Source organism: Podarcis melisellensis (genome assembly GCF_964234715.1).
Source record: "Podarcis melisellensis genome assembly, chromosome: 8".
In the NCBI taxonomy this organism is placed as follows: Eukaryota; Metazoa; Chordata; class Lepidosauria; order Squamata; family Lacertidae; genus Podarcis; species Podarcis melisellensis.
In genome coordinates, this window is record NC_138540.1 from 80,295,291 (window position 1) to 80,313,517 (window position 18,227).

At 47.5% G+C, this 18,227-nt stretch overlaps 1 protein-coding gene across 1 annotated transcript in view; it reads left to right on the forward strand.

The window, feature by feature from the left end:
- GRIK5 (glutamate ionotropic receptor kainate type subunit 5) overlaps window positions 1–18,227 on the forward strand; it is a 102,425-nt gene that overhangs the window by 21,341 nt on the left and 62,857 nt on the right. The window contains exon 2 of the mRNA XM_081921950.1: window positions 14,159–14,294. Coding sequence (XP_081778076.1) covers window positions 14,210–14,294 — 85 coding nt within the window. The 5' untranslated portion in view covers window positions 14,159–14,209. The remainder of the gene's footprint in view (window positions 1–14,158; window positions 14,295–18,227) is intronic.

The window sequence follows — 18,227 nt, forward strand, 5'->3', positions numbered from 1 at the left end:
GCTCCAATACTTTGGACACCACATGAGAAGAGAAGACTCCATGGAAAAGACCCTGATGTTGGGAAAGATTGGAGAAGGGGACGACAGAGGACGAGATGGTTGGGCAGTGTTCTCGAAGCTACCAGCATGAGTTTGACCAAACTGCGGGAGGCAGTGGAAGACAGGAGTGCCTGGCGTGCTCTGGTCCAGGGGGTCACAAAGAGTTGGACACGACTAACCAACAAAGTGTGGACAACTGTAGCTTACAAAGAGGACAAGGAGCGAGGCTCAAGGAGATTGTCCCGGTGAGGGTGTGACGATGGGTGTGTTGAATTGGACACCTCATTGGCTGCTACTGGATGGACTGATATGATTCTGCAATTTGGCATTCTTCCTTGGTTTGGGGAGTAACACAGTCTTAGAATAGAACCATGAAGGGGGTATAGAACCTTGTTACATGAGGTCAGTAAATAAGTTGGCAAGATGAGGAGGGGCTGGTTGCCCTCCCCCCAATTTCTTTTATAAATGTTAGCTCTAAAGCCATCAATGCCTGGGGATTTATGATTAATTTCTTGTTGGCTTCAATCACTTCTTTGCTTGAGATATTTTGGTTTAGATATACTTTATGCTTTTCAGCCAATGGTGGAATGCCAGTTGTTTGTAGTAAAATATCTTTATAGCTCCACCATTTGTTCTTTGGGTGAACATAGAGTTGTATAGAAGTCTGCAAAAATGTTGCTCATTTCACTATGGGCAAAGAAAAGCTTCCTCTTCTGGTTCTGTGCAGAACCAAATTTTCTACTATTTTGTTTGTTTTTATTTTAAAAAACACACAATTTTTATTGGTTTTTAAACAAATACTAATATACAATAACCATTCAGCAGTTATCCAGCAGTACAGCTAATTGTGTTTGTTTTATCCCTTAGACATACACATTCAACATTCAGACATATTACGTAATGTAACCTCTCTACTGAGAATATTGAGCGGTTGGTATGAGAAGATCTTGGTTTCTTTTCAATTTGGTTTGGAAGTAATTTAGAAATTTTCTGCCAAATTCATATTTATTTCTCCCCTCTTTTTTCAATTGTATATCTTTATTGTTTTAAAATAGATACATTTATGCAATGAAAGCAAAGAAACCAACCAACAAACATAAAATCAAATAGACAAACAATAAATTAACAAACAAACAATAACAATATTTGAAACAACACAATTATTATAACTGACATCATTTATACTCCCAATGATGTCAACAATTACTGTATAGAACTTATAAAACAAGAAATTAAAAATGACTTCCAATTAGTCTCACTGTACTTTATCTGTTGATTATCTTGTACCGCACAGTTACATATTTCATGTCTAGTTTCTGTTAACTTCCCTACAAACTATATTTATACCGTGTAATGTTCAGTCTAATTCTGCCAAGAGCTTTCCTTTTATACCATAGTTTTTAAAGTATTCTTTAAAAAAATTCCAATCCTTATAGACTTTTTGTTTCGTTTGGCCTCTTATTCTTCCTGTCGTCTTTGCTAGCTGCAGATATTCTACCAAATTCATATTTCTGATTAACATACATTAGTTGTGTGGGAGTTTTTGCAGCCTTAATTCTGCCTGTTCTTAAAGAAGTGTTCTTTTTCATGTTTAAGTTCCAGTTCTCCAATTTCCTTCACCAGACATTCTTGTTCTGCTTCTGTGGATTATTTTGATAGCTGACGTTCCACTGATACAGACTCCTCTGATGGCCAATTTCATGGCATCCCAAGTGGTCGCCGATGAAAGGTTGCAGCAGGAGTTCACTACAAAATACCCTGTGATTGATGAACCCAGTCTTCCCACCACCAGCTGATTTTGCAGGAGTAGTGAAAGGAAGCTCCAGAACAGCAGGCAAGCAGGGCAGGATTGGCGTTTGACAGTAACCCATACAGGGATGCAATCTGACACTTCCAGGCAGACAGTTTTTGCCTAATTTTTCAACTCATCCAGGGGATGATAGGATGTAAGCTGTTCATGTGTATACATTTTAGCTTTAGGGGTAAAAAAAACCAACCAGGTGCAATTTCGCACATTAGGATGAAGTCTTTCAAAGTTCCTTCTAGGGTTTCCTGAGCATTCCCATTTGTTTGGATCAGCCTTCCCTTTTTATTGTGCTGTAAATGCCTCGCTGGATTCAAATCACCTCCCCTGGAATGTTTTCAACACTTTAAAAGTTTTATCAAAGAAGGATATGTTTTTACTGCCTTGATAGCCCGCGACAAAAATATAACACTCCTCCGTATCTTCGAGCTATGCTAAAGGAGAAAAGTTAAATTAGCAAATAGTATTGCTACCTCTTATGCTTTGAATGTACCTGGTGAAATATATTGGAGGGGAAATATCTTAAAGGTAAAGGTAAAGGGACCCCTGACCATTAGGTCCAGTCGTGGCCGACTCTGGAGTTGTGGAACTCATCTCGCGCTATTGGCCGAGGGAGCCGGCGTACAGCTTCCGGGTCATGTGGCCAGCATGACTAAGCCGCTTCTGGCGAACTAGAGCAGCACACAGAAACGCTGTTTACCTTCCCACCGGAGTGGTACCTATTTATCTACTTGCACTTTGACGTGCTTTCAAACTGCTAGGTTGGCAGGAGCAGGGACTGAGCAACGGGAGCTCACCCCGTCGCGGGGATTCAAACCGCCGACCTTCTGATGCCTAATTCCCGCCCCCCCTGCTCCCGAAGACTTCTTCCGTGTCTGATTCTTCTTCATGGGGTCTGCATTGTTGAAGGAGAGGGGATGAGGAGTCTGAGTTAAGTAAACAGAATAAGTTCCTCATCTCCTTATGAGTGGATTGCCCAATGCATGACACTACCTGTAGTGATGATCACCCCACCAATATCCCATGCCTGCCTTTTGCATTTTTTCTGTGTAGGGGTGAAATTCACCAATGTGCCTTAACGTATCGGGACCACTTGTAAAGAAATAACAGTGGTTTGTCTTGCTGTATAACTTTTTCCAGGCTGTATACGCGCTTGCAAATGGAGATTTCTTGTAGTTGCAAGACTCCTGAAGCAGATCACTAGGTCTCCAGGCCAACAATCCTTTTGGACCAATTCTATACAACGCATCAGTGTTGAACTCTGTGATTCCCTCTGAACATGGCACTTTAGTCAGCCATTTTGCCAGGAAAGGTATTACAGCTTCACGCCCAGAACCCTTGGCTAATCTGCTCACTTTTAGGTTCAAGCGGTAGCGGTCATTTCCCACCTCCTCTAAGTGTAATTGCGGGCTGAGAGTATTATGCGCTAGCAATTTCAGTTTTCCCACCTGTTTGACAGCTAGATTCACAGTTTCAATGGCTGTCTGAACTACCTTGGCAAGGCTGCCTTTGACTATAGTAACTCCATCTTCCAGAGGTTTTAAAACATCTTTCCAACCAGTGGTTAGATTAGTTCAGAGTCTGTCAAGCTGAGCTGACATTTCTGACAGGAAGACGTCTGTGACCACTTTGTCCTTCTTTGTCAGTTTCAGCTCCTTGGCCGCCATAGTGGGCCTTCTTCTTTGCTATCTGACAGGACTTTTGGCTCAAAACATTCTCTCAGGTTTCGCTCCAACTACTTGTTTCTTGTTGCGTATACTCCGTGTAATTATTTGTCCGGATTTCAGAGAAGTCCTCATTTAGCGTTTAGATTAAGTGCTGGGGAGCGGAGCTGGTGGAATGCGCCTCCATTTTCTTTCAGTTGACGTTAGCATGCTTCCCCTGCATGAAGAAAGTGTTGCCCACTGAATTTATGTGGGAATATCAGACTTGGCTGGCAGGATGCCACTTGGAAACATTTGTTTCAATGGGCTTTCTCTGAGTAGGACTTAGTTGGAGGCAACTCATAGTGTTGGCATCAGCGGTGCGCGGACAATGGACTAGGGAGACCAGGCTAGTCCCCTAAATCTTCCCCTTGTGCCTCCTTCTCAAAGCCTTGGAAGCATCTGCTTGGCTTAGGGAGGGAAGTATGATGCTCTGATGGGTCCATGAACCCTCCCACCACCTTCCCAAAGTCCGTCCAGCTTTGGGAAGGAGGCAAGAGGGCTCCAGTGTCCTTTCAGAGCCCTGGCACCTCCTTCCTAAAGCCCAGGAAGCTTCTGTCTAGCTTAGAGAGGGAGATGTGATGCTCACGCATGTGACATTGGGACATCACAAAGCCATGCTCATGATGGCGGTTCCCCACCGTCTGGCCCTAACTATTCCCCAATGAAAAATTTCACTGCATGCCACTGGGTGGCAACATTCATTGTCAAAACTCTTACCCTCGAGAAACTCTTCCTAGATAAGTTTTACCTAGGTAAAAGGTAAAGGGACCCCTGACCATTAGGTTCAGTCATGGCCAACTCTGGGGTTGCGGCGCTCATCTTGCTTTATTGGCCAAGGGAGCCGGCGTACAGCTTCCGGGTCATGTGGCCAGCATGACTAAGCCGCTTCTGGCGAAACCAGAGCAGCACACGGAAATGCTGTTTACCTTCCCGCTGGAGCGGTACCTATTTATCTACTTGCACTTTGACTTGCTGTCGAACTGCTAGGTTGGCAGGAGCAGGGACCGAGCAACGGGAGCTCACCCCGTCGCGGGGATTCGAACCGCCGACCTTCTGATCAGCAAGTCCTAGGCTCTGTGGTTTTAACCCACAGCGCCACCCGCGTCCTACAAGTTTTACCTACCTACCTAATAAAATAATAATAATAATTTATTTGTACCCCGCCCATCTGACTAGGTAGTCCCAGCCACTCTGGGTGGCTTCCAGGAGCCCCTGTGTGTCTGTCATGGTTGATGTTGCAGAGAATTTGATGTTCGATGTTGCAGAGAATTCTGGGAGCGTTCTCAGTTCCCATGAGGCAATGGGTGCCTTCTCTTGAGTTGCCCCACAGGCACTGAAAGTGTCCTCTAATGAAAGGGCAACACTCCCCTGTGTCTGCAGTTTCGCACCATGGCCGGCAAGCTGACTTCTGGGGAATTTATCCTGCTGTTACTGAATTTCTTATTGAGGAACCCCAGAGTTCCTTCGCCACATTGTGAAAGCTATTGGGGGTATGGGTCATGTTTAGGTTTCTCGAGTAGGGATTGGACCTGAGATTCTGACGTGGGAGACAAGCGCAGGTTCCATCTTTATGATCTGGCTGGCCGAGGAAGGTCCAGGGGTGTCAGAATTCAGAAACAGGGCGTTTCCTATTTGCCCAATAATAAATCTTATTGGGAGCCACCGCTTTTACACACTGAGTGAAGACTCTCCATTTTCCCGACTGCTGAGCGCCTGTGTGTATCATGGGGTGGAGAAAAGAGTGTGTCTGTTGCCGTTTGAACTTTGATGCAAATATTGCTTTTCCAAATGTGCTGTGAATATGAACGACACTCATGCAAGTCAATGAGGAGGAACTTGGCATTAAATATTCTCTTAAGCAGCACCTGAGTGCAGAATCCAAGAATTCGGGTCCGCGGAGAAGGGTTGGCCGGAGGCAATATATAGAGGACAGGCTGGCATGCCTGTCCCTTTTAAAAGTTGAATTGGGAATGAGAGACTCCTGTCTGGGGCAGAGGTTTAGCTGTAGTGCAGGAATACTACTGGAAGCAATAAGCTTTAAGAGTTTAAATTTTAAAAAAATGGGGATGGTGTTCATGAAATGTGGATTAAGCAGGGCAGGGAAATACCTTGGCCCTAACTGGGAGTGACTGGAAGTGGCCGCCGAGACCATATAACACCAGTCCTGAAGGACCTACATTGGCTCCCAGTACGTTTCCGAGTGCAATTCGAAGTGTTGGTGCTGACCTTCAAAGCCCTAAACGTCCTTGGCCCAGTCTACCTGAAGGAGTGCCTCCACTCCCACTGTTCAGCCTGGACACTGAGATCCAGCTCTGAGGGCCTTTTGGCAGTTCCTTCTCTGCGAGAAGTAAGGTTACAGGGAATCAGGCAGAGGGCCTTCTTGGTGGTGGCGCCCGCCCTGTGGAATGCCCTCCCATCAGATGTCAAGGAAATAAACAACTATCTGAATTTTAGAAGGCATCTGAAGGCAGCCCTGTATGGGGAAGTTTTTAATGTTTGATGTTTTATCGTGTTTTTAATATTGTGTTGGGAGCCGCCCAGCGTGGCTGGGGAAACTGAGCCAGATGGGCAGGGTATAAATGATTAATAATAATAATAATAATAATAATAAAAACAGAGCCCGAAGGTAATCCTGATGCGAAACAGACAGCACCTATAATGTGTAGAAGACTTAATTCAGCAGGTGTAGCTTGCATGACAAACTATACCTGTTGGAAAGTCCCCTTTCCACAACTACTATATGGAACCTTTTACAGCTAGAGGGCCACATTCCCTTCTGGCCAGCCTATCAGGGGCCACATGCCAGTGGCAGGCAGGGCAATGAATACGGATGTTACCTCTGTACACTAGGCTGATCTGCAAAGATCCAGGAAAGACAGAGGCGCTTGGCCTAAGTTTTGGGAACCTCCCTGCTCTGGAAGACTATGTTGAAAAGAGGAAAGTGAAGAATAAGAGGAAGGGGCACAAAGGTCCTGTGCTGGATGTTGGAAGTATCTGGGTCACTGACTTAGAGAAAACCAGCCCAGTAGGGAAATGTGGGAAGGTTCGCTCGCAAGACGAGATCCTTTCACAGAACGGACAATTGATGTCAGCAGTGCAAGAATCAGCAGCGAAAAGACATATGGAGTTCTCTGGGGGATGACTTGCAATGGGCTTGGGAGAAGGAGTTAGCTCACTGAGTGAAAAGCCACATTTTGCTGCCTTTATGTTTTGATCTTTTTTATTAAGTATTTTGTGCTTTCTTTATTTTTATTATGTAGTTTGTGTTATGTACTGGAGTTCTCACCCTGGGCCAGCAGGGGGATACTGTAGATAGTTATGCAAATAAGGGATCGAAAGTGACGTTCAGTGATTGGATAGTTTTAGAAAATTGTTACAGTTACGTTGTACTGGAGCTCTATATAAGCAGGCTGACTGAACCCTTCAGTTCAGTTCTGTTCTGGCCTCTGAATAAACAAGAGCTGTTTGAAGAATCGCTGTGTCGTCTGATATGTTCACCCACAACTTAACAGTCTGTGCTTTGTATACTGTAACTTTTGTGTTGTGAAGCACCCAGAGACTTACAGGTATAGGTTGGTATACAAATGTTAATAATAATAATAATAATAGGCTGGTTTATACACACCTTGGGTTGCCTGACCACTCATCCTGCTAGCTAGGGATGATGGGAGTTGTAGTCCAACAACATCTGGGGACCCCAGGTTGAGAAAAGCTATCTCTAGAGATTGGTGAGCCATAACTCCCATCATTCCAGACCACTGGGTGTTCTTGCTGGGGCTGATGGGAGTTGTAGTTCAGCAGCCTCTGGCGGGTCAAAGGTCCCCCGCATCTGCTGTTGGCCCTTAATTCTTAGTGTGTGGGAAATGGCTGGCTGTTGCTACTCAGGGAGGGAGACGTCTGTTTATTATTCCAGAGGGAGGGCTGTGTAGCCACATCAGTCTGTTACATCCAATGTAAAAGACGTTTTCTGTAGCAAATCTGTTAGTGTTTTACGGATCTCTGCCTGTTTTCTTTCTTAATTTGAAGGAAGTCCCATTGCATTGTCCACAGAAGAGGGCCTGGTGATGGAAAATGGGCATGTTTAGGGCAGCAGGATCAGGCCAACGGCTCATCTTAGTCCGGCTTCCTATTCTTACAGTGGATGCTTGTGGGAAACCTCAAGCAGGACCCGGGTTCAAGAGCACTCTGTGGTTTCCAGCAACTGGCACCAGAGCACAGCCACCATGGCTTGTAGCCATCAATAGCTCCCCGAATTCGTCCAACCCTCTCGGGACCACAGAGTTCCCCCCTGCATTAGCAAAATTACCCCTCCTCTCTAGCTGCACCAATGTAAGGACCGTGCGTGGCAAATGAGGAGAATTTATTGCACAACAAATCGCCCCTTTCCCCACCTCCCGGCCTGTCGCTGACTTTCATCCCTTAGAAAGTGTCAATATGCAATGCACCAGATTGGAAAGAAAGCACAGGGCATGCCTTGTAGGAGAAACGCTGCCATGCCCCCAGGCCACCATTGGCTGGGCACGCACTTCCCTCCTTTGCTTGGAGGGGCAAGGAGGTGAGAGAGGGCAGCCAAGCTGCAGGTGGCTCTGCCTGGCAACCGCAACATCCTTTTGGCAGCTTCCTGTTTCCTGGCAACGGTTGCCACGTGGTGCACGAGAGAGCCCTCTTAGCCAAACTCGGCGGTGGCTGCGAGTACCCCCACAGTGCTTCATAGCAGGGTGCTGTGCTGTCTAGGGGTGTCCCTGCTTCCGGTTCCTGATCGTGTTAAGGCAACCCCTCTGCCTGCTTGCTGCCATGCCCTTCTTGCGCCTTTGCACCCTTGGCTGCTGGGGTTCTGCTTCCTCCACAGGTCTCCCCTGAATGCCTGTCTTTCATTTTAAAAAGAAGAATAAATCAATCTCATTTTTTTTTTTAAAAAAGGCAAGGTGTTGTTGGACTACAACTCCCATCAGCCTCAGCCAGAATTGCGCCTGGTCAAGGGTGATGGGAGTTGTAGTGCAGCAGCAACTGGAGGACACCATGTTTACTTCCCCTTTGCTCTAACCTAGACCTTTCGGTTTTGAAGAGGGAGTAGAAAGTGTATAGGCAGCCTTTAAAAAAAAAACCAAACCACCCAATAGCTCACTGAGAAATAATAAAATTAAACAACTTTAAACATATTAAAGGTAAAGGGATCCCTGACCGTTAGGTCCAGTCGCGGACGACTCTGGGGTTGCGGCGCTCATCTCGCTTTACTGGCGGAGGGAGCCGGCGTACAGCTTCCGGGTCATGTGGCCAGCATGACTAAGCCGCTTCTGGCAAACCAGAGCAGCACACGGAAATGTCGTTTACGTTCCCGGCGGAGCAGTACCTATTTATCTACTTGCACTTTGACGTGCTTTTGAACTGCTAGGTTGGCAGGAGCTGGGACCGAGCAACGGGAGCTCACTCCATCGCGGGGATTTGAACTGCCAACCTTCTGATTGGCAAGTCCTAGGCTCTGTGGTTTAACCCACAGCGCCACCCGCGTCCCTTACATAAATTTACACTCTGGCTCTTCCGAGATGATCCCCATCTTCAACTATTTGAAGGGCTGTCACAGAGATAATGGATAAATGTTGTTTTCTGTTGTTTCGGAGGATACAACCTGAAACCAGTGTGTTCAGATGATAAGAATGTAGATTTTTAAAACTAAAAATGAGGAAGAACTTCCTGAGAAAGTTCAGCAGTGAAAAAGTCTGCCTCAGAAGGTAGCAGGCTATCAATCATTGAAGGTTCGCAATGGAGGCTGGAGAGGGCACCTCTTGAGGGTGCTATAATTGTTAATTTCCTGCATCAGCAGTGAGCTGAACTGGATGATCTCTAAGGTGCCCTTGCAGCTTCCCACATCCCTGCTAAGCCTCCTCCCCCCTCTGGCTATGTGGGCTTGCCTTAGAAGCAGGCACTCTTCTCTTTAGCCGGCTCCGGAATACCAATAAGTATGTAGGGCATTAAAAAAACCAAAACAAAATTGAATGCAGAAAGACCCTGCAGCTGAAAGTTGGTCCTGGGGCTCAGCTCAGAGCCCTTTGCTAAAATTAATCCCTAATTAATTTGGAGTAAGGAAAAGATAGCATCTTCCCTTGCAGTGTAAAAGGCCTAGCGTAATGCTCAGGCCTTCATTTGAGTTGGAGTTTGCCAGGGGCAAGATGACACTCTAGCTTTGAGCAACAGGTTCCCGGAAGGGCTGCCATTTCCTTGCTTCCCTCTTCCATTTCTGTTTGCCATTAAACAAGCAAACAAAACAAAACAAAACCCAAACTCCAGCCCTGAGTGAAGGGATGAGGAAGCATGCAAACCATCTTGTCCTTTTGCTTCAAGGAACGTGCTGGCAAAGCAGCAGCACCCAGCTGGACTAAACCCAGAAATGCCAGCTGATTGACAGGTGGCTCTACTTTGGGGCAAGTGGCATTGTGGGCCAAATCAGACACCCTGGCATGCTGAGAGTGACCTGTGTGTTGCAGGTTCCCCGCCCCTGAATGGCATCTTTACAAAGTTTAACCTTAGGATATGATGCAGAGACACCCAAATCCACCTTTGCTAGTGGCTAGTTTTGCTGCAGAGACTGCTGCAATTGGGGGGGGCAGAGAAGGGAGAATTCTATTGGACCCTCCTTTTTCTGCCCTGGCACCACTGTGGCAGACCCTCCAAGTGTCCCTCTTTTCCAGGTACAGTCCTGGCTTCTGATTTGACCTGTTTTCCCTTAGGACGTTTCTATTTTCATCAGAGAAATGTTGGAGGGTATGGTGTATACGACACCCCCCTGCAGCAACCCGGAAGTACCGGAAAGGGTTACTTCTGGGTTTCACCGCTCACGCATGTGCAGAAGCGCAAAATGACATCACACACATGCGCAGAAGTGGTGAATCACAACCCGCGCATGCGCAGATGCGCCTCTGCGGGTTGCGCTCTTTTCGTGTTGCGAACAGGCCTCCGGAACGGATCCCGTTCACAACCAGAGGTACCGCTGCATACAACTTTTAGAAGATATCTGAAGGCAGCCCTATACAGTGGTACCTCAGGTTAAGTACTTAATTCGTTCCAGAGGTCCGTGAAACTGTTCTTAACTTGAAGCACCACTTTAGCTAATGGAGCCTACTGATGCTGCCGTGCCGCCGGAGCCCAATTTCTGTTCTCATCCTGAATCAAAGTTCTTAACCTGAAGCACTATTTCTGGGTTAGCGGAGTCTGTAACCTGAAGCGTATGTAACCTGAGGTACCACTGTATAGGGAAGTGGTTTTTTTTAATGTTTAATGCTTGATTATATTATTTAATATATGTTGGAAGCCGCCCAGAGTGGCTGGGGCAACACGGTTAGATGGGCGGCGTATAAATAATAAAAATTAAGATGGAATAGGACGTCCCTATTTTCACCAGAGAAATGTTGGAGGGTATGCAGCGACTGGGGAAATGGCACCTGAGTCCCATTGCGGTGAGGGATGTTCCCTCTTCTGCTAACCAGCAACACGGGCTTGGGTGCTTCCATGTGAATGCAACGAGAACTTTGCTTCCAGCAGCAATCGGCCAGTTGCCTCCGGGAAGCCCAGAAGGAGGCCTGAAGGCCAGAGCCCTCATTTCTGTTGTTTGCCCTCCAGCAACTGGTACTGAGAGAAACAGTGCCTCTGAGCACTGATCATGCATGCCTCTCGTTTTAGAAATAATCTGCTGTTTCAGCTGGAGGTGTATTTCCCCCTCTCCTCCTGGCTCTTATCTTCAGGAATCTTCCTCCCCGCTGTCAAAATGAGCTTGTGAAGCGCAACACCCCTTTGCCAGCTACTGACCCTTCTCCCCGCCCCAGCCCCCCACTTATGGCACTCTCCCTGCCCCACCCTGGGGGAAAGGGGAGGGGCAGCGGAGTCTGACGCGTCTTCCCTCGGCTGTGCCGTTTGCCCGGCCGAGGCTGAGCGAAAATAAATATTAATGCTCAAGGTGAACGCAGTGCGAGGACGTTGGGTGGGGAGTGTTGCTGACTCAGCTCATAGCAGGACCAGCGTCAAGTGCAAAGGGGGAGGAGGATGTGCTGGTCCCTCTGCAGCACCAGGCCTTGGATGGATGCCCAGAGCTTGGGGAGTGCTGGACTTGGTGGCCACAAGGGGGCGGTGGGCTGCAGAGAGGAGGTTTGGCAGTCGGCGGGGTCCCGGAGGGGCCAAAATACTCTCCAAGTCTCCCTCTTTTCCAAGGACAGTCCTGAGTTTACAGAAGCCGTCCCAGTTTTTGATTTGATCCCAGAATGTTTTCCTTTGTTGTTGTTTAGTCATTTAGTCGTGTCTGACTCTTCTTGACCCCATGGACCAGAGCATGCCAGGCACTCCTGTCTTCCACTGCCTCCCGCAGTTTGATCAAACTCATGCTGGTAGCTTCGAGAACACTGTCCAACCATCTTGTCCTCTGTCATCCCCTTCTCCTTGTGCCCTCCATCTTTCCCAGCATCAGGGTCTTTTCCAGGGAGTCTTCTCTTCTCATGAGGTGGCTGAAATATTGGAGCCTCAGCTTCACAATCTGTCATTCCAGTGAGCACTCAGGGCTGATTTCCTTAAGAATGGAGAGGTTTGATCTTCTTGCAGTCCATGGGACTCTCAAGGGTCTCCTCCAGCACCATAATTCAAAAGCATCAATTCTTCGGCGATCAGCCTTCTTTATGGTCCAGCTCTCACTTCCATACATCACTACTGGGAAAACCATAGCTTTAACTATACGGACCTTTGTTGGCTTTTCCTTAAGATGTCTCTATTTTCATTGGAGAAATGTTGGAGACTATGGACTAGGACTTCCCTATCTTCATTGGAGAGATGTTGGAGGGGACATCTTTATTTTCATCTCCAAGTAGGTTTGGGAATCTCCCAATGGAAACGGTGAGAACTTCTGCCAGTGGTTGTAGACCAGCCTTCTCCAGTCTGGTATCCTCTGGAGGTGAAGTCTGAAACTTCCAGAGGGCACCAAGTTGGAGAAGGCTGGTGTAGACAGTTCCAAGCTGGATGGACCAATGGTCTGACGTGGTGTATGCCAACTTCTGGAACTTCTTTCTAGTTGCCCTCCTTGTTGGTCTTCTGAGCTCTGCAAGAGCAGCTGGGAGAGTGGATTAGGGATGGCGTTGCTTCAGCAGCTCAGTGTGAGACCTTCAACAACATCCCCAGGTCCCAGGTAGCTGGTGGTGTTTGCTGCATGCTGGCACCGTCTGCAGGTCTTCTGCCTTCACCTTTATAAATGCACCAAGGCACAGACGTGCAGCTGCCCCGATCCTCCGCTGTACCTTTGGTCCACCCTTCTCCTTCCCTGTTCTGGAGCAAAAGGAGTTTTGCTGGATCCAGCAGGCAGTGGGCGCAAGAGGACAGGGGGTCAGTGGAGGAACAGGGCAAGAGGCTCAGCACCAAGAGTATTTTAGGGTCCTCCTTTCAACTGGGAGGATGTGGTGCCTCTGTTTGGACCCTCAAAGGCCTCTTCAACAGCAGGTGTTATGCTGGTGTTTTGGGCATCCGTGTGTCGTGGGAGACAGTGGAGTCCGCCTTTGGGGGTGAAGTCAGGCTGCTATATGCTGCTATATTAGCAGCACCGAAGTCACCACCCCGGGGTGCAAGCCTGAGCAGTGTGTATGGAGTTCCAGGGCTGCCCAGACAAAAAGACCCCCTCTTGGCCTTGCTGATATGGTCCAGAGGAAAGCAGAGCAAGGCGTTTGGTACCAGCTTGGCTGCAGGAGTTGCTGCAGGGAGGCGTACAAAGAGCCATCCAACTGCCTTAGGGACTCCACTACAGATTTGTATAGAGTTTACTTAGACTTTTCTTGTCCTGACGATATTTTGCAAGGACCAGAGTTTTCTTTTTCTTTTTTAAATAATATTTATTAAAGTTTCAAAGCAGTTACAAAAATGAAAAGAAAAAAGAAAAAGAAACAAAAAAATACAAAATACAGAAGAATAAAAACAATTAAAAACAAATCAGTCTTTCCATATCTTGTCTTTCATTTGCTTGTTTCCCTGACCTCCTCACACCTCCCTTTTTTGTATTCTAGTTCAGTAATTGTTTCAGCAAGTCCTTACCATTTTTGCTTATATCTTGATATTTTATCTTAATATATTGTGACTTCACATTTTCACCTATTAACAATCCATTTTTACATACCCCTTTATAACATTATTTGCTAAAACCACATACCTTCATTCCAGCATCCTTCTAACATTCCTTAATTTTACAATGTTTCTGTAAATAATCTTTAAATTTCTTCCAATCTTCTTCTACCGACTCTTCTCCCTGGTCTCGGATTCTGCCAGTAATTTCTGCCAGTTCCATGTAGTCCATCAACTTCATCTGCCATTCTTCCCGGGTGGGTAAATCTTGTGTCTTCCAATACTTAGCGATGAGTATTCTTGCTGCTGTTGTTGCATACATAAAGAAAGTTCTGTCCTTCTTTGGCACCAATTGGCCGACCATGCCCAGAGTTTTCTTTCTCCCAGATGGGCTACCTTTCTAGCCCCCTCTGCCCAAGCTATACTGCAAGGGATCATTATGGCTGTGCCCAGAAGGGGTCACTGTGCCAAACTCGGTGTGCCCGCTCCATGTACCTCACGGGGTGTGTTTCTCCTGCCCCTCCTGCAGGTGGCAGCGCGGAGGCCACGGCCGAACTTTCTCCATGAGGAGGGGTAGAAGATGCCGGCTTTGCCCGTGCTGCTGCTGCTGCTGATTCTCGGCTTTGCCCACAAGAGCCTAGAGGTGCTGTCGTCTCTGCGCATGGGTAAGTGGGGGACATCCACGGGGTGGGGTGGGGGGCTGATCTACCAGGCTGATGCTGTGGGTGGCTGGATCCTAGGGGTGAGGCAGCAGTGCTAGAGGGCAACCAGACTGGGTTGGGTTGGTGCTGGGATGTGGATAGACGCTTGGAAAGGATATATTTGTTAGGTATATATTTGTGAGTGCCATCCTTTTGCAGTTTAAAGGGGACGCTTAAAACAATAATCAGTCTTGTAAAAGGTAAAAATAATATTTACTTGCTCTTAATTCTTTTTTGAAGAGTACCAGATACAGTAGCTTTGTTCAGGCAGGCTTAAAATGGTAATCCAGCTACAAATACCATATTTTTCTGTGTATAACACGCCCCAGTGTATAAGACACCCCCTCTTTTTTGGGACTCCAAATTGAGAAAATGGAGGGAGATTGCCCAGAGTTGTTGAGCATTTTGGGGGGGAGGGATTGCCAAAATACACAGCACTAACACAGCCAATTGCCCGCCCAACTGCCACAGCAGCCAATAGCCAGCGGACCTTGCATCACCGCCAATCACCAACAAAAACACCACTATCAATCTCCTGCTCGCAGCAACCACCAATTGCCTGTCCTACCTCTCCACTATCTGTGTATGAGACAACCCGCAATTTTTTGCATATATTTTTTATTACAAAATAACCTAGTCTTATACACGGAAAAATACGGTAACTTTAGTCTCGCTTAAGATGGAGTCTGAGCATTGGAGTCAGACTCAGCCAATGTTCTCACATTTCTGCTTGGTGATGAAGGTGGAAGAGTAAGAGCAATAGAGAAAAGAGGATGAGCCCAGGCAGGTAGGAGAAGTTATATGGCAACTCACACCCCCTTTCGGGGCACATTGGGAATGTCTCTCACAGAGGTCTCTCTAGCAAACTTATAGGAAAACTCTGTGAGCTCCGGCCCCTATCTTGTGCCTTTCTAGCAAATCATCACTTGTTGGTTTGAGTGCACTTTAAATATCTGGCAGCCGTTTGACGGCTCCATTCTCCATCCTTGCGTCCAGGTGGCTGCAGGGGGGATAAATCAGAACAGGGAAAATGTGGGGAATGGAAAGACATTTCGTGGGGTTGCGCGAAAGCCGCTATTGATCCCGTTTGATTGCCTTTCTGCTCCGCTTTCCATTCAAATGAACCCCAAAGTGGATTACAAGCAATAAACAGAAGCAGCACCGACAGAACATTATATAGTTACAGCACAACTCAGAAAATATAATTAGCAGATAATCAATAAAAACAATTACACAACAAAACTGTAACAAGTACGCTAAAGACCATTACATTCAGAACTGCTGCCACTGCTACCACCCCCAGCTCAATCGTCTTTCGCTCTACACAATCCATTAAATCACAGAATCATAGAATTGTAGAGGTGGAAGGGACCTCAAGGGTCCTCCAGCCTAACCCCTTGCAATGCAGGGATCCCAAGCAGAGCAGGCATAACAGATGGCCAACAGACCTCAGCTTTAAAATCTCCAAGGAAGGAGAGTCGACCACCTTCCAAGGGAGTCTGTACCACTGCTGAACAGCTCTTACCATCAGAAAGGTCTTCCGTATATTTAGTTGGAATCTCCTTCCTTGTAACCTGAACCCATTGGTTCATTTCCTACCCTCTGGAGCAGGAGAAAACAAGCTTGCTCCACCTTCCATGTGACAGCCCTTCATAAAATACACACCTAGTACACAAGAGGACAAAACACCCACAGCAGAACCACACTGTAACAAGCACCCTGTCTCCCAAGCACCAAGGGTGCAATAGGATTGATCAATGTGATTTGCAGGTGAGCACTTCCTGCAGATACCATCTCATCAGGAGGTCCCTTCCATACGATGCAGGAACTGGGCCTTTAGTGTGGTGGCTCCTACCCTTTGGAACTCCCTCCCACTACACGTCAGACGGGTACCACCTCTATTTTCTTTTGGGCATTTATTGAAGTTCTTCTCTTTTCAACAATCCTTTTCAGTAGGGATCACCGTCCTGATTTGCTCACGTATTGGATTCGAAATTGTTTTTACATGCGAAAGCAGTGTTTGATTCTTCATCACAATATTTTTTGCGTATGAGGTTGTGTGAAGTCCCCCCCCCCCGCCCAGTTGCTGATGATTGTGTTGCAAAATTGCTTCGAGATCTTTAAAGGGAAGCGATTCATCAATGGTTCGCCCAACCCCCTGGAGCAGAATTGGGGAAGGATGTGAGGGAAGGCAGTGTGTCTGGAGGGGGAGCCTGTTGCAGAGGCAGAAATCCTTGTGCTGGTCGGATGCTTACATACTTAGCATTCTGCAGGATTCAACCCATGACCAACATATAAATGTGTGTCCCATGGGCAAAGGCTCTACCCTCACTCAGGCTGCTGCAATCCCAACTCTAGCTCTCACAGAGGGATTGAGATAAACTCCAGACCCATTATGTACTGAGTTGAATAGGATCCAAAATGCAGCAGTCTGATTGGTCCTAGAACAATAGGACCCAGAATGCAGCAGTCTGATTGGTCCACAGGAGCCACCCAATCCAGCTCCGGGTGGAAGTGAATCTGCAACCTGATTGGCCTACAGGAGAATCCCGGAATTAGCCTATCACGTGGGGCCCATTCTGTAAATAATGTATATAAAGCAGACATTCTGGGGGAACTTCCATTCCTCCTCACCACTATGAGCTGAATAAAGAGCATGAAATCCACTTTCGACTCTGAGTATATTTCAAGACCCTTTCCCTCGAGACCCCACACTGCACCACCATTCAACACCCCCTAAACATAAAACAACAGAGGCAGTGATATATCTTTGCCCAACAAATTGGCAGCAAGGCCCATCCTATCTCTGTTCCCCAGCAGTTCTGTTCCGGTGAGAGTTGAAAGGGTAAAGGCCCCTTAGGGCAGGATTAGAGAGGGCAGGATCCATCCATACCAGGCAAACCTCAGCTAGGGATTGCTGTCTGTGTGGCTGCTGCATGCTGTACATTCAAGTCTTCCGAAGCTGGAGGAAATGGTTGGGTTTTTCATCCTCTGCCAGAAAAGTGGGGAGGGGGCTGCCTCTGTGATCTGAGAAAGGAGCAGTGGGCTCTGGGAATGGGGGCGGTCCTGCCTGCCATCTTCCTCCTCCTCACTCTGTGCTGCCTGTGCAGAGCTAATCAGGGAGGAAGGTGGGGGACAAACCCAAAATCTGTTGGCAGTGCCAGACGTTGGCTGTGGCTCCAGCGGCTGTGGTCCTCTCTGCCTTCCGCCCTGCCAATTCCAGCAGGCACCAGCTGCCGCTGCCTGAAGGGAGGCGAAGAGCCATGGCTCAGTCCTGTCTTTCAAGCAGAAGGCCCTGGGTTCAATCCCGGGCATCTCCTAGTATGGCTGGAAGAGACTCCTGCCTGAAATGATGCCAAGCCACTTCCAGCCAGTGTAGACAGTCCTGAGCTAGATGGACCGAATGGTCTGGATTGGCACCGGGCAGCTTTCGATGTTCCTCTGATCAGCAGCCCAGGACCCTCCGCTTTCCCGCTGCTTGTCAGTCACAGCCCCCGGTTCCCTGGCATCAGCTGCCTTCTCCAACGCAAGCACATCTGGTGGGGCTGGTTTCTGTGTAGCAGCAGCCATTTCTACTCCCTTCAGGCACTCCTGAAGAGCATGATGTGCAGATGTTAGGAGGCGACAGTGCTTAAGTCTGCACCATCAAAAAGCCACACGCTGCTTGCTTTTTGTTGTTGTTGCTGCTGCTGCTGCTGCTACATGATAGATGTTATTTTCTGGTCAGCTGGCAACTCTACTGTGGCGAAGACAGGGCTGAGTGCAGGTGGCATGCTCTGAAAGCTAAGCTGGTCTGGGTCTGGTCAGTGCATCAGTGGGAGATCTGAGGACCTTATGCACACTGCCTTGAGCTCCACAGAGGGAACAGAATCGCAGGTTTGCAGAGCCAGAAGGGAC